The sequence below is a fragment of the Dendropsophus ebraccatus genome, chromosome 2 (genome assembly GCF_027789765.1).
Source record: "Dendropsophus ebraccatus isolate aDenEbr1 chromosome 2, aDenEbr1.pat, whole genome shotgun sequence".
NCBI classification, from domain to species: domain Eukaryota; kingdom Metazoa; phylum Chordata; class Amphibia; order Anura; family Hylidae; genus Dendropsophus; species Dendropsophus ebraccatus.
Genome location: NC_091455.1, coordinates 215,965,820 through 215,989,907, shown reverse-complemented (window position 1 = coordinate 215,989,907; position 24,088 = coordinate 215,965,820). Strand labels below are relative to the sequence as shown.

At 47.0% G+C, this 24,088-nt stretch overlaps 2 protein-coding genes across 7 annotated transcripts in view; one reads left to right on the top strand and one right to left on the bottom strand.

The window, feature by feature from the left end:
• Window positions 1-116: 116 nt before the first annotated feature.
• SLC25A40 (solute carrier family 25 member 40) lies at window positions 117-20,236 on the top strand. Of its 5 annotated transcripts, XM_069959497.1 has the most exons (12): window positions 117-320; window positions 2,999-3,215; window positions 3,311-3,370; window positions 5,452-5,558; window positions 7,542-7,609; window positions 7,974-8,095; window positions 8,738-8,911; window positions 9,067-9,176; window positions 9,817-9,898; window positions 11,421-11,501; window positions 15,051-15,186; window positions 19,603-20,236. In XM_069959497.1, the coding sequence occupies exons 2-11, from the start codon at window positions 3,008-3,010 to the stop codon at window positions 15,167-15,169; spliced, it is 1,131 nt and encodes a 376-aa protein (XP_069815598.1). In that variant the 5' UTR covers window positions 117-320; window positions 2,999-3,007; the 3' UTR covers window positions 15,170-15,186; window positions 19,603-20,236. The 5 variants fall into 5 exon arrangements, with proteins under 5 accessions (XP_069815598.1, XP_069815596.1, XP_069815597.1 ...); XM_069959495.1 differs by lacking the exon at window positions 19,603-20,236 and having other exon boundaries at window positions 118-320; window positions 15,051-17,306; XM_069959496.1 differs by lacking the exon at window positions 19,603-20,236 and having other exon boundaries at window positions 118-407; window positions 15,051-17,306.
• Window positions 19,540-24,088, bottom strand: part of RUNDC3B (RUN domain containing 3B) — an 89,095-nt gene continuing 84,546 nt past the window's right edge. For both annotated transcript variants that reach the window (XM_069959493.1, XM_069959494.1), the window contains 2 exons: window positions 20,841-20,959; window positions 19,540-20,145 (listed from right to left, as the gene is read on the bottom strand). In XM_069959493.1, coding sequence (XP_069815594.1) covers window positions 20,000-20,145; window positions 20,841-20,959 — 265 coding nt within the window. In that variant the 3' untranslated portion in view covers window positions 19,540-19,999. The remainder of the gene's footprint in view (window positions 20,146-20,840; window positions 20,960-24,088) is intronic.

Below are 24,088 nucleotides of genomic sequence, written 5' to 3'. Positions count from 1 at the left end.
AGGAGCGGCCATATTAGTTTTGGGCACAGCGTGCTCCTCGGGGAGTAGACCCAAGCTTTCTCCTGACATCTGTCACTTCGTTTTTTATTATAAAAGTGGGACACCCGAAATACGGCAGGGAGCGCGCTTGTCTGGGGACAGGGACGCTGTAGCGGGTGGCTCTGCCCAATTCAAACATGGCGGCCCTGCCCGGTGGGCGTGTCCTGTGAGAGTCCAGCGGGTGCCGCACGTGCAGGGATCATGCTGCTCCGGTGTCACCCGCACTGCTGATGTCTCCTCCCGGGATCCCGTACACTGAGCGGTGACCGAAGGGGTCAGAGGTGAGAGGAGCTGGAGGGCTGTCACGTGGGGTCAGAGAGTGTTCTCCCAGCTGGTGCGGCACTACAACTCCCAGCATGTACTGACAGGTAACCTGCGACACTACAACTCCCAGCATGTACTCACAGCTAACCTGCGGCACTACAACTCCCAGCATGTACTGACAGCCTGCGACACTACAACTCCCAGCATGTACTGACAGCCTGCGGCACTACAACTCCCAGCATGTACTGACAGCCTGCGACACTACAACTCCCAGCATGTACTGACAGGTAACCTGCGCCACTACAACTCCCAGCATGTACTGACAGGTAACCTGCGCCACTACAACTCCCAGCATGTACTGACAGGTAACCTGCGCCACTACAACTCCCAGCATGTACTGACAGCCTGCGACACTACAACTCCCAGCATGTACTGACAGCCTGCGACACTACAACTCCCAGCATGTACTGACAGCCTGCGACACTACAACTCCCAGCATGTACTGACAGCCTGCGACACTACAACTCCCAGCATGTACTGACAGCCTGCGACACTACAACTCCCAGCATGTACTGACAGCCTGCGACACTACAACTCCCAGCATGTACTGAGTCAGGTAACCTGCGCTACTACAACTCCCAGCATGTACTGACAGGTAACCTGCGCCACTACAACTCCCAGCATGTACTGACAGCCTGCAGCACTACAACTCCCATCTTGTACTGACAGCCTGCGGCACTACAACTCCCAGCATGTACTGACAGCCTGCGACACTACAACTCCCAGCATGGACTGACGGCCTGCGACACTACAACTCCCAGCATGTACTGACAGCCTGCGACACTACAACTCCCAGCATGTACTGACGGCCTGCGACACTACAACTCCCAGCATGGACTGACAGCCTGCGACACTACAACTCCCAGCATGTACTGACAGGTAACCTGCGACACTACAACTCCCATCATGTACTGACGGCCTGCGACACTACAACTCCCATCATGTACTGACAGCCTGCGACACTACAACTACCAGCATGTACTGACAGCCTGCAACACTACAACTCCCAGCATGTACTGACAGCCTGCGACACTACAACTCCCAGCATGCAAGGCTGAAGGCTGGCCTATGGGGCATGCTGGGAGTTGTAGTATTATTGGGGATGTGTAGTCAGTTGCTTATATAACTCTATTCGTATGTAGATGAATTATGGGACGACTGCTGGGAACACAGAGGTCAAAGGTCACCGCAGTGTACGGATCACATGTGCTGTATATTACAGAGCGGGTCACATGCTGAATATAGGAGGGGGGGGGTCACATGATCAGCTGCCAGGAACCCGCATAGGGAATAGCCCAGGTTTAGAGTGTGTGAACCTGGCGGCTCCTGGGGTTCGTGGTTGGGACGGGCGACTCCTGGGGGGGTCGTGGTTGGGACGGGCAACTCCTGGGGGGGGGGGTCGTGGTTGGGACGGGGCGGCTCCTGGGGGGGTCGTGGTTGGGACGGGCAACTCCTGGGGGGGGGGGGCGCGGTTGGGACGGGCGGCTCCTGGGGGGGGGGGGGGGGGCGCGGTTGGGACGGGCGGCCCCTGGGGGGGTTGCGGTTGGGACGGGCGGCTCCTGGGGGGGGGGGAGGGGGTCGAGCTTGGGACAAGCGGCTCCTGGGGGGGGGGGGGGGGGTTGCGGTTGGGATGGGCGGCTCCTGGGGGGGGGGGGGGGCGCGGTTGGGACGGGCGGCTCCTGGGGGGGGGGGGGGGGGGGATTGCGGTTGGGACGGGCGGCTCCTGGGCTCGGGTCCCGGCTGCACCTTCCTTCCTTGGACTTTCCTCCTCCGGACGCTTTTTGCCTAAAAGACTATTAAGTAATTGTGTCGGTGACTGTTATCTGCGGATATATCAGCCATTAACAGGGGGTCACAACGGGGTCATCTGATTGGCTGGCGGCCAGGTGTGCGACTCTCACTCATTCTGCCTGGATCAACTGACTAATAGCGAACGGACAGACTAATAGGGATCGCGCTGACTAACGGCGACCGCGCTGACTAATAGCGATTGCGCTGACTAATAGGGACCGTGCTGACTAATAGCGACCGCACGGACTAATACTGACTGTTCTCTCTCACCCGCTGTGAGGTCGTTTGAGACTTTTTGCACTTCTTTTTTTCTAGTATGTTTTTTGAGTATTTTTATGCTTATTTTGGCTCCTGTCTGAGCAGCGACCTGTGGCTGATCCCCTCTCTGCAGCGCCCTCTACAGGGGGGATGGAGTATTACCAGCAGCTGTCCTCCCTGCACTGCCCTCTACGGGGGGGATGGAGTATTACCAGCAGCTGTCCTCCCTGCAGCGCCCTCTACAGGGGGGATGGAGTATTACCAGCAGCTGTCCTCTCTGCACTGACCTCTACAGGGGGGATGGAGTATTACCAGCAGCTGTCCTCCCTGCAGCGCCCTCTACAGGGGGGATGGAGTATTACCAGCAGCTGTCCTCCCTGCAGCGCCCTCTACAGGGGGGATGGAGTATTACCAGCAGCTGTCCTCCCTGCAGCGCCCTCTACAGGGGGGATGGAGTATTACCAGCAGCTGTCCTCCCTGCACTGACCTCTACTGGGGGGATGGAGTATTACCAGCAGCTGTCGGAGCGGAGGGATTATTATACCTTTGTATGGTTTTTATATATTTTCTAACTTTCTTATTATAGGAAACTAAAATGAAGGATCAGAATGAAGCTGCGCCGGCCTCCACCGACATCCCCGCCGGCCAGCAGATCCTGGCCTCCACCAACATCACCGCCAGCCAGCAGATCCTGGCCTCCACCGACATCCCTGCCAGCCAGCAGATCCTGGCCTCCACCAACATCACCGCCGGCCAGCAGATCCTGGCGTCCTCGGCAGGCGCTCTGATCACATCTCTCTTTGGTGAGACCCCCGGCCCCAAGGGTTAATGCTGGGGGGGGGGGGGGTGTATAATGTCTGCCTATAGGTCACTGACTACATGTCGTCTCTCCTCCCAGTCACTCCACTGGATGTCGTCAAGATTCGGCTTCAGGCTCAAAGCAAACCGTTCACTAAAGGTAATAATAGAGATGAGGGAACCTGGAGCAGCTGGAGTCGATCCGAACCCGAACGTTCGGCATGTGATTAGCGGTGGCTGCTGAACTTGGATAAAGCTCTAAGGTTGTCTGGAAAACATGGATACAGCCAATGACTATATCCATGATTTCCACATAGCCTTAGGGCTTTATCCAACTTCAGCAGCCACCGCTAATCACATGCCGAAAGATCAGGTTCAGATGGACTCGAGCTGCTCCAGGTTCTCTCATATCTAGTAATAATGTTATATACAGAGCTAAGATACAGGTTATATACACAGCTAATATACAGGTTATATACACAGCTAATATACAGGTTATATACACAGCTAATATACAGGTGATATACACAGCTAATATACAGGTGATATACACAGCTAATATACAGGTTATAAACAGAGCTAATATACAGGTTATATACACAGCTAATATACAGGTTATATACACAGCTAATATACAGGTTATATACACAGCTAATATACAGGTTACATACACAGCTAATATACAGGTGATATACACAGCTAATATACAGGTTATATACACAGCTAATATACAGGTGATATACACAGCTAATATACAGGTGATATACACTGATAATATACAGGTTATATACACTCACCGGCCACTTTATTAGGTACACCATGCTAGTAATGGGTTGGACCCCCTTTTGCCTTCAGAACTGCCTCAATTCTTGGTGGCATAGATACAACAAGGTGCTGGAAGCTTCCTCAGAGGTTTTGGTCCATAGTGACATGATAACATCACACAGTTGCCGCAGATTTGTCGGCTGCACATCCATGATGCCAATCTCCCGTTCCACCACATCCCAAAGATGCTCTATTGGATTGAGATCTGGTGACTGTGGAGGCCATTGGAGTACAGTGACCTCATTGTCATGTTCAAGAAACCAGTCTGAGATGATTCTAGCTTTATGACATGGCGCATTATCCTGCTGAAAGTCGCCATCAGATGTTGGGTCCATTGTGGTCATAAAGGGATGGACATGGTCAGCAACAATACTCAGGTAGGCTGTGGCGTTGCAACCATGCTCAATTGGTACCAAGGGGCCCAAAGAGTGCCAAGAAAATATTCCCCCCACCATGACACCACCACCACCAGCCTGAACCGCTGATACAAGGCAGGATGGATCCATGCTTTCATGTTGTTGACGCCAAATTCTGACCCTACCATCCGAATGTCGCAGCAGAAATCGAGACTCATCAGACCAGGCAACGTTTTTCCAATCTTCTACTGTCCAATTTCGATGAGCTTGTGCAAATTGTAGCCTCAGTTTCCTGTTCTTAGCTGAGCGGAGTGGCCCCCGGTGTGGTCTTCTGCTGCTGTAGCCCATCTGCCTCAGAGTTGGCCGTACTGTGCGTTCAGAGACGCTCTTCTGCCTACCTTGGCTGTAACGGTTGGCTATTTGAGTCACTGTTGCCTTTCTATCAGCTGGAACCAGTCTGCCCATTCTCCTCTGACCTCTGGCATCAACAAGGCATTTCCACCCACAGAACTGCCGCTCACTGGATGGTTTTTCTTTTTCGGACCATTCTCTGTAAACCCTAGAGATGGTTGTGCGTGAAAATCCCAGTAGATCAGCAGTTTCTGAAATACTCAGACCAGCCCTTCTGGCACCAACAACCATGCCACGTTCAAAGGCCTCAAATCACCTTTCTTCCCCATACTGATGCTCGGTTTGAACTGCAGGAGATTGTCTTGACCATGCCTACATGCCTAAATGCACCGTGATTGGCTGATTAGAAATTAAGTGGTAACGTGCAGTTGGACAGGTGTACCTAATAAAGTGGCCGGTGAGTGTACACAGCTAATATACAGGTGATATACATATCATAGGAGGTGTAACCTGATGCCTTATTATTATTATTATTATGGATCCCTCCTGTCCTGTGTCTGTATATAGTGTATATATAGATCTCACTGGGTGACACCATAGTGGTGGGGGTGTGGTCATTGGTCACAGACGGTAATGGACTCTTCCTTTGGGGTTTCACTGTTTCCGGATGTTTCTGATGTTTCTTGTTTTTCTCTCTTCGGTCTCTCAGGGAAATGCTTTGTGTACTGTAACGGCCTGATGGATCACCTGTGCGTGTGTCTGAACGGGAACAGCAAGGCCTGGTATAAAGTGCCAGGGAGATTCACCGGGACTGTGGTGAGGTCGGAGTGCTCCCTATCTGTCTGTCACCTTCTTCTCTGATGTCACATACTGAGATGTCCCCTGCAGGGAGGGTAACATTAGAGGGGTCTGACCCCTGCGACCCCCAAGACGAGCCCAGGAGCCCAGACCATCAGTCCTCCCAATGATGGGAATGTTTAGAGCCAACATGGATTCTTTGTTGCCGTCATTGAAAAAAACTTTGTAACATATAATAGAGACACAATAGTTTTTTTCTCCACAGGTAGCAACCAGCTCCATAGGCTTATAGGTAATAACACATGAGGTGGCTGCCAGCTCAAATCAACTGGTGCCAGAGATTGGTAATTTACTTCTATTAAAAATCTCCAGTCTTCCAGTACTTATCAGCTGCTGTATGTGCAGGAAGTGGTTTATTCTCTCCAGTCTGACACAGTGCTCTCTGCTGCCACCTCTGTCCATGTCAGGAACTGTCCAGAGCAGGAGAGGTTTTCTATGGGGATTTGCTGCTGCTCTGGACAGTTCCTGACATGGACAGAGGTGGCAGCAGAGAGCACTGTGTCAGACTGGAGAGAATACACCACTTCCTGCAGGACATACAGCAGCTGATAAGTACTGGAGAGAATACTGGAAGTTTCGGAAGACTAGAGATTTTTTAATGCAAGTGAATTACAAATCTATATAACTTTCTGATACCAGTTGATTTGAAAGAAAAAGATTTTTTGGTGAACAACCCCTTTAGAAGCTCAGTATTGTGCGCAGGATTCATGTCATCTAGTGATGAAAGGCCCCCCCCACACTGTCTCCCCCTTATTACTATGACTGGTACTATTACTGGTACTATTACTGGTACTATTACTGGTACTATTACTGGTACTGGTACTATTACTGGTACTGGTACTATTTCTATTACTATGACTGGTACTATTACTGGTACTGGTGCTATTACTGGTACTATTACTGGTACTATTACTGGTACTATTACTGGTACTGGTACTATTACTGGTACTGGTACTATTTCTATTACTATGACTGGTACTATTACTGGTACTGGTGCTATTACTGGTACTGGTACTATTACTGGTACTGGTACTATTTCTATTACTATGACTGGTATTATTACTGGTACTATTACTATGACTGGTAATATTACTGGTACTGGTACTAGTACTGGTACTATTACTATTACTGGTACTAGTACTATTACTGGTACTAGTACTATTACTGGTACTGGTACTATTACTGGTACTGGTACTATTACTATTACTATGACTGGTACTATTACTGGTACTGGTACTATTACTGGTACTGGTACTATTACTGGTACTATTACTATGACTGGTACTATTACTGGTACTGGTACTATTACTGGTACTATTACTATTACTGGTACTGGTACTATTGCTATGACTGGTATTATTACTGGTACTATTACTATTACTGGTACTATTACTGGTACTATTACTGGTACTATGACTGGTACTATGACTGGTACTATGACTGGTACTATGACTGGTACTATGACTGGTACTATGACTGGTACTATGACTGGTACTATGACTGGTACTATGACTGGTACTATGACTGGTACTATGACTGGTACTATGACTGGTACTATGACTGGTACTATGACTGGTACTATTAATATGACTGGTACTATTAATATGACTGGTACTATTAATATGACTGGTACTATTAATATGACTGGTACTATTAATATGACTGGTACTATTAATATGACTGGTACTATTACTGGTACTGGTACTATTACTATGACTGGTACTATTACTGGTACTTTTACTATGACTGGTACTATTACTGGTACTATTAATATTACTGGTACTATTACTGGTACTATTAATATTACTGGTACTATTACTGGTACTATTACTGGTACTGGTACTATGACTGGTACTATTACTATGACTGGTACTATTACTGGGACGCTGTTCTTACATTTTTTGTGTCTTTTTTTATTCTATTTTCTCTTTTCTCTCCCAGGATGCATTTGTCCAGATCATCAGAAACGAGGGGGTCCGGTCTCTGTGGAGCGGGCTCCCCCCAACCCTGTAAGTGCAGCTTTATGTGGATTTTATCTCTTATTACTGAATGTCGCCAATGTTTGTGAGGGAGAACAATGATGGGATTATAAATGGTTCAGGAATGGAGAGATGAGGGCTGGAGACTTGGAGGCAGCTTCTGTGCTGGATGTCGCTGCGACACAACATTATATGGCGGCTGTAGAAGAGAAACTGAGCTAAAAAGACCTATGGGGGGGATATATTGATAGGTGTCCCTGCCCTCTACTATTCTTTGTGCTTCATGTATATCCACAAGCTGCAGGGCTCTGGGTTATCTGTGATTTCAGCCGCTATGTAGGCGGGGTAACAGTATAGTGTACGGTATAATTTACAGTCACCTCTTTGTCCACAGAGTCATGGCCATCCCAGCTACCGCCATCTACTTCACCTGCTATGACCAACTACGAGACGTCCTGATCCATCGTATGAACAATGCGGAGACGGCCTGCCTCATCGCCGGAGCCACCGCCAGATGTGAGTCACGTAGAGAGGATCCATCCCATCTCTACTCAGTATTCCCCTCGTAATAACCTAACATCAGCCGTTCCTCTCTTAGGGCCCTATTCCACCGGATGATTATCGTTTGCATAATCGTTAACGATCTCAAACGACCGCTATTGCAAAAGACCTGAAAACGTTCACTCATTTCCATGGAACGATAATTGTTACTTATGATCGTAATTGCGATCGTTTTTTCTTCGTTACTTATTCGCAATTGCGTTCGTATCTATTGCGAACGACTGAACAATGTCTTATTCAATGCGAACGATTTGCGAACGAGCAACGATAAAAATAGGTCCAGGTCTTATAAAGCGATCAACGTTTTCTCGTTCGGTCATTAATCGTTAACTGCATTTCAACCGAACGATTATCGTTTAGATTCGAACGATTTAACGATAATCTGAACGATAATCATCCGGTGGAATAGGGCCCTTACTCCTCCTGGAAACCTGTGAATAAATTAAAGGGGTTGGTCACCAATCATCAGCTGCTGTATGTCCTTGTATAGAAGAGACACGCCCCATTGACAGTGGGAATGGTAACGCCCAGTTGTCAGTGTGGTCATATATTTCCAGGATTTTACTGACGACTGCTCCTGTTCCTCTTCCTCCTCAGTGGGGTCGGCCTCGCTCATCAGCCCATTAGAATTGATTAGGACAAAGATGCAGTCGCGGCCGCTGTCGTACAAGGAGCTGACGTTGTGTATCCGGAGCTCGGTGGCCAAGGAAGGCTGGCGGTCCCTGTGGAAGGGATGGGGCCCCACCGTCCTGCGGGATGTGCCCTTCTCTGGTAGGTGGAGATAGTTTATATGGGGGTTTTGTTCTTTATATAGTTCAGTCCCAGACTATTCGTCCGGCTGTGAGCGGCACCATTCCTAAGTGTCTGATTATCACAGCGGAGCTCCCCTTTAAGGTTGTGACCATGTTGTGTTCTGTATCCGGCAGCCATGTACTGGTATAATTATGAGCTGGGAAGGAAGTGGCTGTGTCAGCGATACAACAAGAGCGAGGCGACCTTCTCCATCTGCTTCACCTCGGGGGCCGTGTCTGGATCAGTAAGTTACATTCCCATTGTATACATGTATATCACGCTGCTACGGGTCACGCTTTAGCTTCATTATTTTAAGCTCTCTATGACGGAACTGGTTCCCATTATTATACCTATTATAACTTTAGGGGTATTCCAGGTGGAAAAGTTCTTTCAAATCAGCGGCTGTCAGAAAGTTATGCAGAGCTGTACAGGGCTGTCCAGCCATTTATAAGAATATACTTACTGATCCCTCACTGCTCCTGTTCTAATGCTTCCCCGGACCCCTGTTGGTCTCTGTACTTCCTGTTTCATCCTAATATGGACATGTGACCACTGTAACAAATCACTGGCTGTGGTGGATGACTGCAGTGGACAGTGATTGGCTGCAGCAATTAACCAGTAGTTAGAGACCAGGGGGATGATTCCTGGGGGTGCTGGCAGCGGGGGATCAGGAAGGTGAGTATGACTTCTATTTTCTCTCCTGTACCTCAATCACTGAGCGAGTACACAGACTGGTGGAGAACTGGGCGAACACTGCAACTGGAGCGACAGGGGGTCACATAGAGAGTCTGACCTCTGTATAAGATGCTAGTATAGAATATAATAGCTGTACTAAAAGTAATAATAATAAGACTTTTTCCGGGTGATGGAACTTTCTCCTGCAGTTCGCCTCTGTGGTCACTTTACCGTTTGATGTCGTGAAAACAAGAAGACAAATAGAGGTTGGAGAACAAGAGGTGTTACCCAGTAAGTCCCTATATATACTGTATATAGTCTCTATGTATAAGGTGTGTGTGTGTGTGTATATAGTATACACACACACACACACACTGTATATACAGTAGTCCCTACATATAAGGTGTGTGTATATAGTCCCCATGTATAAGGTGTGTGTATATAGTCCCCATGTATAAGGTGTGTGTATATAGTCCCCATGTATAAGGTGTGTGTATATAGTCCCCATGTATAAGGTGTGTGTATATAGTCCCCATGTATAAGGTGTGTGTATATAGTCCCCATGTATAAGGTGTGTGTATATAGTCCCCATGTATAAGGTGTGTGTATATAGTCCCCATGTATAAGGTGTGTGTATAGTTCCTATATATAAGGTGTGTGTATATAGTCCCCATGTATAAGGTGTGTGTATATAGCCCCCATGTATAAGGTGTGTGTGTATATAGTCCCTACGTATAAGGTGTGTGTATATAGTCCCTACGTATAAGGTGTGTGTGTATATAGTTCCATGTATAAGGTGTGTGTGTATATAGTCCCTACGTATAAGGTGTGTGTATATAGTCCCTACGTATAAGGTGTGTGTATATAGTCCCTACGTATAAGGTGTGTGTATATAGTTCCATGTATAAGGTGTGTGTGTATATAGCCCCCATGTATAAGGTGTGTGTGTATATAGTCCCTACGTATAAGGTGTGTGTATATAGTCCCTACGTATAAGGTGTGTGTATATAGTCCCTACGTATAAGGTGTGTGTATATAGTTCCATGTATAAGGTGTGTATATAGTGGTCCCTACGTATAAGGTGTGTATATAGTCCCTACATATAAGGTGTGTATCTAGTCCCCATGTATACGGTGTGTGTATATAGTCCCCATGTATAAGGTGTGTGTATATAGTCCCCATGTATAAGGTGTGTGTATAGTTCCTATATATAAGGTGTGTGTATATAGTCCCCATGTATAAGGTGTGTGTATATAGTCCCCTATCGACCCCCCCCCCCCCATACCTGCCGGCGTATATCTCCATATCACCCCCCCTCCCCCCATACCTGCCGGCGTATATCTCCATATCACCCCCCCCCCCCCCATACCTGCCGGCGTATATCTCCATATCACCCCCCCCCCCATACCTGCCGGCGTATATCTCCATATCACCCCCCCCCCCCCCCATACCTGCCGGCGTATATCTCCATATCACCCCCCATACCTGCCGGCGCATATCTCCATATCACCCCCCCCCCCATACCTGCCGGCGCATATCTCCATATCACCCCCCCCCCCCCCCCATACCTGCCGGTGTATATCTCCATATCACCCCCCTATACCTGCCGGCGTATATCTCCATATCACCCCCCACATACCTGCCGGCGTATATCTGCATATTACTACCCACTCCCAATACCTGTTGGCGTATACCTCCGTATTACCCCCCGCTTATGTGACATTGATGGGAAATACAGATGCGTCCCAGGGGGTGAAGATACAACGAGAAGTTTTTTTACTTTGCTGTCAGACGGGTTTTCTGTTTTCTTTAGATATGAAGAAAAAACCGACATCGACCTGGAGGATCATGCGGATAATAATATCAGAGAGCGGCTTCACTGGTCTCTTCGCTGGTGAGTTTATTCATCAGGGACGTCACTCCTGTGTATAATATTAAATATAATATTCATGTCCGGAGTGAGAGGTGACCCTGTGGTCATGTGGTACGCTGCTACTGGTCCTGTTTAAGTCTTAATACAGTCTGCCGGAACTTTCATTGGTGATCTGTGCTCTGGGGGCCTCAGTATCGTAATGGTGGGGGCCGACTCATGGCTTCCAGCCAGTCATCTTCTCAGAGCCTGTAATACACAGTGAGGGTGGAGCAGAGAGCTCTGGATGGGACACTGCAGCTTGGTGTCCATTCACTTCAATAGGAGCTCAGCTGCAATGCACTAACTGGCCACAACAGTATATGGCGCTGTCTGCTTCTGGCTGCATTGTGTATGCATCCAGTTAAAGGGTTGATCTAGAAAAATGTCCGCTCTCTCCCAGAGACAGCACCGCTCTTGTCAGCAGTTTGGGTGCAGGTTTTGCAAGTCGGTGCCATTGACCTAATGGAGCTTAATTTCAAACCACACCTGATCTAGAGGCAAGAGCGCTGCTGTTTCTGGAGGAAAGCGGCCATGTATTTCTAACGCTAAATTAATCCTTTAAAGTTTAATATGGCATCATTATAAATATATATATATATAATGTGTGTGTGTGTGTGTGTATAATGCAGCATGGTATATATAATGTGTCATTATTGCGGTATGTTATATATAATGTGTGTAATGCAGCATGGTGTGTGTATATATATATATATATATATATATATATATATATATATATATATATATATATATATATATATATATATATAGTGTATAATGCAGCATGGTATATAATGTGTCATTATTGCGGTATGTTATAATGTGTAATTATTGCGGTATGTTATATGTATATAATGTGTGTAATGCAGCATGGTGTGTATATATATATATATATATATATATATATATATATATATATATATATATACAGTATATATATATATCCTACAAAAATTGGGCTATACACCAGTATAATCACAATCTCAAAAAATCTTTATTAAATAATTCAAGTTTTAAAAGCTATAGATGCAGAGCAGAATAAAAATGATCCTTCACACAGGATGGCAATACACAAAGACATTCAGTAATGGAGAACAATTGGCTGCAGCACAATACAAACAATATAAACAATGTAAACATAAGCCCACAGTGGGTACTATAACCTGACCACATAAGTCAAATGACGTGCTGCCTCTATAAGGTGCTACCAATCTCCATACTCCCTCTAGATCCTAAAGTGCCTGTGCCGATAAAATCTTAAGACAGAATCCAGAAATCAAAAACTGTGGTATTACCTGTTGTACTACTGTGTGTAATTCCCCCTATTACACACAGTAGTACAACAGGTAATACCACAGTTTTTGATTTCTGGATTCTGTCTTAAGATTTTATCGGCACAGGCACTTTAGGATCTAGAGGGAGTATGGAGATTGGTAGCACCTTATAGAGGCAGCACGTCATTTGACTTATGTGGTCAGGTTATAGTACCCACTGTGGGCTTATGTTTACATTGTTTATATTGTTTGTATTGTGCTGCAGCCAATTGTTCTCCATTACTGAATTACTGAATGTCTTTGTGTATTGCCATCCTGTGTGAAGGATCATTTTTATTCTGCTCTGCATCTATAGCTTTTAAAACTTGAATTATTTAATAAAGATTTTTTGAGATTGTGATTATACTGGTGTATAGCCCAATTTTTGTAGGATATATAATAGTGGATGCCTGGGGAGGCTGGTGGTAATATAGGATTATATACGGTATATAGTATGATTATTGCGGTATGATATATATATATATATATATATATATATATATATATATATATATATATATATATATATATATATATATACATATATATATACATACTCACCGGCCACTTTATTAGGTACACCTGTCCAACTGCACGTTACCACTTAATTTCTAATCAGCCAATCACATGGCGGCAACTCAGTGCATTTAGGCATGTAGACATGGTCAAGACAATCTCCTGCAGTTCAAACCGAGCATCAGTATGGGGAAGAAAGGTGATTTGAGGCCTTTGAACGTGGCATGGTTGTTGGTGCCAGAAGGGCTGGTCTGAATATTTTAGAAACTGCTGATCTACTGGGATTTTCACGCACAACCATCTCTAGGGTTTACAGAGAATGGTCCGAAAAAGAAAAACCATCCAGTGAGCGGCCGTTCTGTGGGCGGAAATGCCTTGTTGATGCCAGAGGTCAGAGGAGAATGGGCAGAGTGGTTCCAGCTGATAGAAAGGCAACAGTGACTCAAATAGCCAACCGTTACAGCCAAGGTAGGCAGAAGAGCATCTCTGACCGCACAGTACGGCCAACTCTGAGGCAGATGGGCTACAGCAGCAGAAGACCACACCGGGTGCCACTCCACTCAGCTAAGAACAGGAAACTGAGGCTACAATTTGCACAAGCTCATCGAAATTGGACAGTAGAAGATTGGAAAAACGTTGCCTGGTCTGATGAGTCTCGATTTCTGCTGCGACATTCGGATGGTAGGGTCAGAATTTGGCGTCAACAACATGAAAGCATGGATCCATCCTGCCTTGTATCAACGGTTCAGGCTGGTGGTGGTGGTGTCATGGTGTGGGGAATATTTTCTTGGCACTCTTTGGGCCCCTTGGTACCAATTGAGCATGGTTACAACGCCACAGCCTACCTGAGTATTGTTGCTGACCATGTCCATCCCTTTATGACCACAATGGACCCAACATCTGATGGCGACTTTCAGCAGGATAATGCGCCATGTCATAAAGCTAGAATCATCTCAGACTGGTTTCTTGAACATGACAATGAGGTCACTGTACTCCAATGGCCTCCACAGTCACCAGATCTCAATCCAATAGAGCATCTTTGGGATGTGGTGGAACGGGAGATTGGCATCATGGATGTGCAGCCGACAAATCTGCGGCAACTGTGTGATGTCATCATGTCACTATGGACCGAAATCTCTGAGGAAGCTTCCAGCACCTTGTTGTATCTATGCCACCAAGAATTGGGGCAGTTCTGAGGGCAAAAGGGGGTCCAACCCATTACTAGCATGGTGTACCTAATAAAGTGGCCGCTGAGTGTGTGTGTGTGTGTGTGTATGTATATATATATATATATATATATATATATATGTATATATATATTATAATGTGTGTGTGATTATTGCGGTATGTTATATATAATGTGTATAATGCAGCATGGTGTGTTGTGTATATGATATATATATATATATATATATATATATATATATATATATTTAATGTGTGTAATGCAGTATGGTATATAATGTGTAATTATTGCAGTATGTTATATGTATATAATGTGTGTAATGCAGCATGGTGTGTATATATACGGTATATAGTATGATTATTGCGGTATGTTTTATATTTATATATATATATATATATATATATAATGTGTGATTATTGCAGCATGGTATATAATGTCATGTTACGGTTTATCCATGTATAATAATCCGGTCTTCTGCGTTGTGCGACATCTGATTTACGCTTTCACCTTCTGCAGGTCTGAGTCCTCGCTTGATCAAGGTCGCCCCGGCCTGCGCCATCATGATCAGCTCCTATGAGTTTGGGAAATCCTTCTTCCGCAGATTAAACAATGAGCGGCGGCTGAAGACTTTGTGACAGGGTCCTCATCTCCTGTAAGACGCCGTCTCTCCCCGATCTCCTGTTATAGCCGCCATGATGTGGCCGCCAGTGATGGCGGTGATATAACCCTCTATAATATTACTGGGGGGATAAGCTGTTACAGTATTTTCGGTGACTACTTTGGCCTTCACAGAAACACGGCTATATCTGGAGTAGTCACTCTGAGGCTGCTGTGTTTGTTGCTAGGCAACACCTGAATGTTGTGAGAGGCGTCCTGAAGGAAATAGGGAGTGTGAAGACCCTTCTGCAGATCTCTGGTGGGCTCCCACAGATTACTTATTGTAGTTCAGCTTGGAGAATATTTAGATGGGCGCTGTCACTTTAAAGGGGTATTCCAAGGAAAAAGAACTATCCCCTATTCACAGGATAGAGAACAAGTAAGAGATTACAGGTCTCCGACCTCTGTATCCCCGCTATCTCTTCCTTGTCCCATTGGAATACCCCTTTTATAGCTACAAAACGGACCCCTACTGTGTGTGACCCTGCCCTCATGGGGGCGCCACTGCGCTTTGGGTGGTTGTAGCTTATTTGATCCCATTGCTGCCTGTAAATCTGATTATTATTGCACAGGTGTCATGGCCGCACATAAAGTGGTATCCTGATTTCTCTAACTCAGAGTTGTAAAGCCTGACAGGCTGGTTGCTATGGACACTCCTCTTAGTAACAGTAGTCTTTTATATGAGGTTGTCAGGCAGAGTCTCCCTAGTAACCAATCTGTAGGTTGTCAGGCCAAGTGTCCCTAGTAACCAGTCTGGAGCTCCTATGCAGGCCTATGTGTTTCCATGGTAACAGACTACAACCTGCAGTCAGATTCTCTTCGGTCTGTTTTCCTACTTCTTGGTAAATCACCCTGACAGTTTAGCACAAAGCAGGGGGAGATATGGAAAAGTAACACCTGACTGCGGATCAGACTACACAGGGTTTGTAGTCTGTAACTGTTAAGTGTATGTTGGACTTTTCCACGTCTATAACTACCCCTGTGTTATATGCCGCCATATCAGCAGAACAGAAACCACAAACATCGAGAATATACTAGAGCTCGATGGAGGAAGGATGACTGTAGAGTCCATTATGGTTTTTTCCTGTAACCATGGAAACTCATGGTTTTGTGTAGGAGTTATAAACCCAAAACGGTAAAAAAAAGGGGGTTGCGGAGGTAAAGCTGCCCTTTTAGGAATATACTAAAAACCAAAAAATATTTTGTACACCTGCAGAAAACTGATTATAATTTGTGGAGTGAGTGGATATATGGGGCGAAGGGAAACTCCGGGGAAAATAGTTTTCCAGTCTTCCAGTACTTATCAGCTGCTGTACGTCCTGCAGGAAGTGGTGTATTCTCTCCAGTCAGACACAGCGGTCTCTGCTGCCACCTCTGTCCATGTCAGGAACTGTCCAGAGCAGCAGCAAATCCCCATAGAAAACCTCTCCTACTCTGGACAGTTCCTGATATGGACAGAGGTGGCAGCAGAGAGCACTGTGTCACACTGGAGAGAATACACCACTTCCTGCAGGACATACAGCAGCTGATAAGTGAATTTCAAATCTATTTAACTTTTTGAAACCAGTTGATTTGAAAGAAAACTATTCCCACCAGAGTACCCCTTTAATTATATTGTCACTATATCCGGTTATATATTGACCCTGTCACAGTGACCAATGAAGGAAGCCATTTTGTGAGCAGACACTGCCGACATTGATGAAGCTACAACCTACGACTGTGAATGATTAGAACTGATCTCCGATCACCTGGGATTTGCCTTAGTATTGATCACCATGTGCCAGAGTCGTTGTAATAGAAACTATTACATTATATTGTGTGCCATATATTATATTCATGTTGCCCATAGCAACCAGGATTGCATAGGATTATAAAACATGACTGATACAGCGCCACACCTGGTTGTATCTGGTATTACAGTATCTGGAGGAGAGGTCTGGGACTCCATCACTGTATCTGCCGCCATATTGCGTGGATTAGATTAGGCCTCATGAACGTGTTATGTCCTGAAATCCTCCTCGTGCCGTCTGAGACGCATTGTGCATCACTGGAGTGGACGTGCCCTCGAATTCTCTGCATTCTGCTCCTAAAAAAATAAACAATCCATTTTTCTTATTCCTGCTATTTGGCCTCTTTTTTTTCAGGGTTTTTTTTTGTGCATTTCCATCTATTATGTGATTTAATATATATCCGGACTCTCTGGAGCTGGCGTTATCGGGGCATGCTGGGAATTGTAGTTTTGTAGCTGGAAAGCTGCATGTTGGCAGACGAGTTAGGCCAGGTTCACACTGCGTTTTTGCTACCTGTTAGGTTTTGGGGGTTTTTTTTCATCTGTTTTATGCAAAAATAAAGGATGGATTTGCGTCCGTTTTTCTATTGATTTCCATAAAAACAACAAAATGCTTTTTGATCCTTTTTTATAATGGAAGTCAATAGAAAAAAAATAGAGAAATATTTTTCTCATAGTGAGAAGTCAAGTAAAACAAGCAGTAGAGTATACAGGACCCCGTGTATACACCTGGACATAGGAAAAAAATCATCTTACCTTTAATAGTAAACCACCAATAAAGCATGCCCACTATTGGCCTTATTCCTTCTCCATAGAGGCTGTAGTTTGCTGATTGTCCTGTAGATGGCAGCACTGACCGTAGTATTGTACATTGTATCCCTGGCTCTTCTCTTCTGGAGCGATCGCCCACAGGATGGGCTGAAGGAGCAGCGCCCGGGCGTTTGTTTCCGTGTTCACAATTTAGTAGGTGACATCGCAGTAAATCAGCCAGAATATTACAGGTGGTCTCCACTTTATTCCGCTCCGGCTCCCAGCGTGCAGACTGCTGTGCTGCCATATTATACTGACAATCATTAATACAATCAGCAGCAGAAGAATACCGCCCAGTTACCGGGGTCGCTTCAGCTTTAGTGCCAGAGATATGTAACTTAGTTCTAATAAAAAAAAATCTCCAGTCTTCCAGTACTTACCAGCTGCTGTATGTCCTGCAGGAAGTGGTGTATTCTCTCCAGTCTGACACAGTGCTCTCTGCTGCCACCTCTGTCCATGTCAGGAACTGTCCAGAGCAGGAGAGGTTTTCTATGGGGATTTGCTGCTGCTCTGGACAGTTCCTGACATGGACAGAGGTGGCAGCAGAGAGCGCTGTGTCAGATGGAGGCAGCAGAGCAGCTGATTTCCGGGCAGGTCGTCGCCTTATTTTCCTCTCTGGCGCCATTTTTAGGTAAATAGATTCAAAGCTCATATGTAACTTACTCAGTTTGGTGCAACCTCCTCGGACCAGACTTGTATGGGGGCTGTTACTGCATAAGGGTATGTGCACACTATGGAATCCCACCGCATCACCCACTGCGGATTCCGCAGCTCTCCCCGCTCGCAGACACTGGCGGCCGCGTGCATCTTCACTGATCCCATAAGCTTCATTCTATGGTTTGCCCAGTGCACCAGGCCCAGGAACGCCCCCCCCCCCCCCCCAGTGCACCAGGCCCAGGAACACCTCCCCCCAGTGCACCAGGCCCAGGAACCCCCCCCCCCAGTGCACCAGGCCCAGGAACGCCGCCCCCCCCCCCCCAGTGCACCAGGCCCAGGAACACCTCCCCCCCAGTGCACCAGGCCCAGGAACCCCTCCCCCAGTGCACCAGGCCCAGGAACGCCCCCCCCCCCAGTGCACCAGGCCCAGGAACACCTCCCCCCAGTGCACCAGGCCCAGGAACCCCTCCCCCAGTGCACCAGGCCCAGGAACGCCCCCCCCCCCCCAGTGCACCAGGCCCAGGAACACCTCCCCCCAGTGCACCAGGCCCAGGAACCCCCCCCCCAGTGCACCAGGCCCAGGAACGCCGCCCCCCCCCCCCAGTGCACCAGGCCCAGGAACACCTCCCCCCCAGTGCACCAGGCCCAGGAACCCCTCCCCCAGTGCACCAGGCCCAGGAACGCCCCCCCCCCCCAGTGCACCAGGCCCAGGAACACCCCCCGTGCACCAGGCCCAGGAACACCCCCCGTGCACCAGGCCCAGGAACACCCCCCGTGCACCAGGCCCAGGAACACCCCCCGTGCACCAGGCCCAGGAACACCCCCCCCCCCCCCCCCCGTGCACCAGGCCCAGGAACCCCTCCCCCAGTGCACCAGGCCCAGGAACCCCTCCCCCAGTGCACCAGGCCCAGGAACGCCCCCTCCCCCAGTGCACCAGGCCCAGGAACGCCCCCTCCCCCAGTGCACCAGGCCCAGGTAACACTTGTTATAACATATTACCTTGATACGCTGGCAGTGCTGCATCCATATGGCCCCTGTCTGGATAATCGCTGCCATCACACTGTGTAAGTCTGAATAAGCGACCACAGAACCTTTGCCGTCACTCATGTTTTATTTCAGCGTTTTGTACTTTTTTTTTTTTCTTTTTTATGGTAGGATTAACCTCGCACATAGAAAAATAGAAAAAAGGCCGTGAAGCCCTGCAGATGGCACAAAAAGGAAGAGAAGCTACAACCCAAAGAGACCAACGCAAAGATGAGCCAGGCGCTGCCATGTTTACTGCGACGCCTTTCAGTCCGGTGCAAAGCTGAAATGGCAAATACTGGAGGACGGACCGGGACGTGGACGGTGGCCCCCTGACCGGCCGGATCATACCGCCATAGTGTGCCGACACCGCTCCCACCCGCTCAACAAAAACATTTCTGGAGGGAATTAAAAAAATAAATCAGTTTGGTGGCCGCGCTCAGACGTTGCCTCCTCCTGCAGCCGCCCCGACGGGGAGTATAGTCTGCATATGAGAGAGAGCGCGTCCGTTCCTGTACACGTCCTCGGTTCATGATGGGGTCAGGCCCGGGCTCGTCATCTCTGTGGTGGGACTGGCAAGACATTCACTGGATTTGAGGCTCGTGAGGGACTTGTAACTGGCAACCGAGGTGAGAGACCCACAGAGGCCGAGTAAGGACGGAGTTTCTTCTTTGCCTGGCCAAATACAAAGGGGGAGGGGTTAAAGGGGATGGAACATGAGGGAAAAATTACCTGTTGTGTAAATGACGTTTTTATGTTTTTGAAGATTTTTTAACATTTTCCTCTTTACTATTTATACATAAAGGGGAACTCTGGCAAAAAAAACAAAACATTTTTCTGCTGTATCTGCAACATTGTAGCGTCTTTGTAATGCTGGGAGGATTAATCACAGTGAATTCATGAGCAACTTAACCTCAGATACAGCCTGCCAGTGACTTGTTTACATCAGCCGTCTCAGAAGGGAGGGGGAGTAAGGGGAGACAGAGAGAAAAGCTCACACACAGATTTTTGTGTCTTCAGCAGAAAGCAGCAGCTGAGAACTGGGGGAAAGAGACTGAATAGATAATAACAAGTATGGAAGGAATTTTTAGTCTCACCATGGGCACCAACATATCAGAAGTCAGAGGTTAGTGTGAGTAGAATACCCCTTTAAGATGCACCAGAAAATTCAACATGTAACCTACCAAATGAACAATACCAAAAAGTGGGAGGGAGATGCAAGATCAGACTACACCAGGGTTGTTTGTAGTCTGTTACTATGGAGACACATGTCTGAAGTGAGGAGTTGTAGACAGCAAAGAATCTGTAACCAGGTTTATATGTAAAATATTCCAATAATAATTACACGAAGCAAGGACAAGATTCCTCACCTCCACCTAAGCGGGAGCCCTCGTGTTTTCCATTGCCATCCTGAGAATGCCCGGGGTCAAACGAGATCTGAGAGAGGCTGGCGTCGGCCGATAAGTGCCCCAAGCGGTGGAAGCTTTTCCTGCAATATAAGAATGGCGTAGGTGTCATATACAATGTGGATATATGCCACACGAGAAGAGAGAAAGCCGATGCCACATGATTCTGGCTGCAATTACTTCCCAAAGAACAAAAGACAGCTAAAATCTAACATGGCAGACCCTTCTCTCCCCTGATATCTGCCATAGGTAAGACAGCTAGCGTATAGATTAGGTGATGGATGATCAGGTGTAATGTGTATTAGGCCCCCCATGGGGGCTTGATATATACAGTGCTACTCCCCCATGGAGGCTCGATATATACAGTGCTACTCCCCCATGGAGGCTCGATATATACAGTGCTACTCCCCCATGGAGGCTCGATATATACAGTGCTACTCCCCCATGGAGGCTCGATATATACAGTGCTACTCCCCCATGGAGGCTCGATATTTACAGTGCTACTCCCCCATGGAGGCTCGATATTTACAGTGCTACTCCCCCATGGAGGCTCGATATATACAGTGCTACTCCCCCATGGAGGCTCGATATATACAGTGCTACTCCCCCATGGAGGCTCGATATATACAGTGCTACTCCCCCATGGAGGCTCGATATATACAGTGCTACTCCCCCATGGAGGCTCGATATATACAGTGCTACTCCCCCATGGAGGCTCGATATATACAGTGCTACTCCCCCATGGAGGCTCAATACATACAGTGCTACTCCCCCATGGAGGCCTAATACATACAGTGCTACTCCCCCATGGAGGCTCGATATATACAGTGCTACTCCCCCATGGAGGCCTAATACATACAGTGCTACTCCCCCATGGGGGCCTAATACATACAGTGCTACTCCCCCATGGAGGCTCGATATATACAGTGCTACTCCTCCATGTGGGCCTAATACATACAGTGCTACTCCCCCATCGGGGCCTAATATATACAGTGCTACTCCCCCATGGAGGCTCGATATATACAGTGCTACTCCCCCATGGGGGCTCAATACATACAGTGCTACTCCCCCATGGAGGCTCGATATATACAGTGCTACTCCCCCATGGAGGCTCGATATATACAGTGCTACTCCCCCATGGGGGCTCAATACATACAGTGCTACTCCCCCATGTGGGCCTAATACATACAGTGCTACTCCCCCATGTGGGCCTAATACATACAGTGCTACTCCCCCATGGGGGCTCCATATATACAGTGCTACTCCTCCATGGGGGCTCAATACATACAGTGCTACTCCCCCATGGGGGCCTAATACATACAGTGCTACTCCCCCATGTGGGCCTAATACATACAGTGCTACTCCCCCATGGTGGCCTAATACATACAGTGCTACTCCCCCATGGGGGCTCGATATATACAGTGCTACTCCCCCATGGGGGCTCAATACATACAGTGCTACTCCCCCATGGAGGCTCGATATATACAGTGCTACTCCCCCATGGAGGCCTAATACATACAGTGCTACTCCCCCATGGAGGCCTAATACATACAGTGCTACTCCTGCATGTGCTGGGAGAGATCTGCGGAGACCACTAGGGGGCAGGCACACATACCCCTGTAGGATCTGTAATGGCGGCCATATTGGTCAGTGCCAACTTTCCTATGCAAAAAAAGATTCGACTTTGAATAAACGGTAAGAACGCTGTAAGGAGCGGACCGACATCTTCCCAGTGACTCAGATGGTGGTGATACAGCTTAAAGGGGACATGTTGCATTAAGAGTGCAGTCCTATCGGCAGGCAGCATGTTATAGAGAAGGAGGAGACGAGCAGATTGATATATATGTTTATGGGAAAAGATTCCGTATGACTTGTAATTTATTGATGCAAATCTGATTAGGACCGCCCACTGGACTCCTAAACCCAGAATAAGCACAAAAATGACGACTGCCAGTGAATCTTTTCCCCTAAAACTATAAATTGATCTGCTCAGCTCCTTCTGCTCTATAACACGCTGCCTGCAGACCGGACAGCATTGTCAGTGACAGGTTCCCTTTAAGATGAGGTCACATGTCTGACAACGCAAAAGATATAAACTGCTGTCTGTTTCTAGGGGCAACCAATTAGATGTACAAGAATCCAAACTATTTCCAATCACGTCGGAAATATTCTAGTATCACAGTATTTTCTTCTTCGTCCGTCTAATAATGTCAAAATATTATAGGTAGGAAATGATTATAAAATCTGGACATTACTGGAGCGTGAAGGAGTCTGCCCGGCTAGATGCGGCTGATGTATGACGCCTTCTGCTGCTCCTGCTGGGCACTGAGGACTCCCCATGAAAAGACAGTTGTGGACGATATATGAACCAATTACATTTCGCTGCAGCGCCACCACAGGAGGAATGAAGCATTACATCATGCCGATTAAAATGAATGTAATACCAGACACAGCCTATGGATGAAGGTGGCGCTGTTTTTGATCCCCCTTAACCATTCAACTACAGATCTGGAAGCACAAACCAAAGTGAGAATTCTAATTGCAGCAATTCCCGTATCGGCGTCTTCTCTCCTCCCAGCGAGGAGATTCTTCTCCCAAATCTCTAACATTCTCACTAATGAATCAGCTGATATTTCCAGGCGGCTGAAATGCCAGAAGCCGCTAGAAGCTCTGACGCCGCTCACACACTTAACCTTTTCTACTGTTTTTTGAAAAGCAAAAAAAAAAAAAAGAAAAATCTCAATATTGTCTCCGAACACGTATAAAAAAAAAAGAAGAAAAGTAATGAAAAACCATGTGACTGTCTGCACCCCCAGACTGTCAGCAAATATGGACAGCACAGTCACTACTGCCTCTTGGACTGTCTAGTCTAACATGTATTATATAGGCTGCAGCACTAGTGACACAGACAGCTCCCCCAGTGTAATGTCTATTCTAATGGTAACATGTATTATATAGACATCAGGGGAGGCTGCAGCACTAGTGATACAGACAGCTCCCCCAGTGTAATGTCTATTCTAATGGTAACATGTATTATATAGACATCAGGGAGGCTGCAGCACTAGTGACACAGACAGCTCCCCCCAGTGTGATGTCTATTCTAATGGTAACATGTATTATATAGACATCAGGGGAGGCTGCAGCACTAGTGACACAGACAGCTCCCCCCAGTATAATGTCTATTCTAATGGTAACATGTAATATATAGACAT

Bases quoted from the DNA above. Each gene is read 5' to 3' on its own strand.
- SLC25A40 (XM_069959497.1), top strand. From the start codon at position 3,008: ATGAAGGATCAGAATGAAGCTGCGCCGGCCTCCACCGACATCCCCGCC. The intron at 3,216-3,310 runs GTGAGACCCCCG...CTCTCCTCCCAG, and splicing joins TCTGATCACATCTCTCTTTG to TCACTCCACTGGATGTCGTC. The intron at 9,899-11,420 runs GTAAGTCCCTAT...TGTTTTCTTTAG, and splicing joins AGAACAAGAGGTGTTACCCA to ATATGAAGAAAAAACCGACA.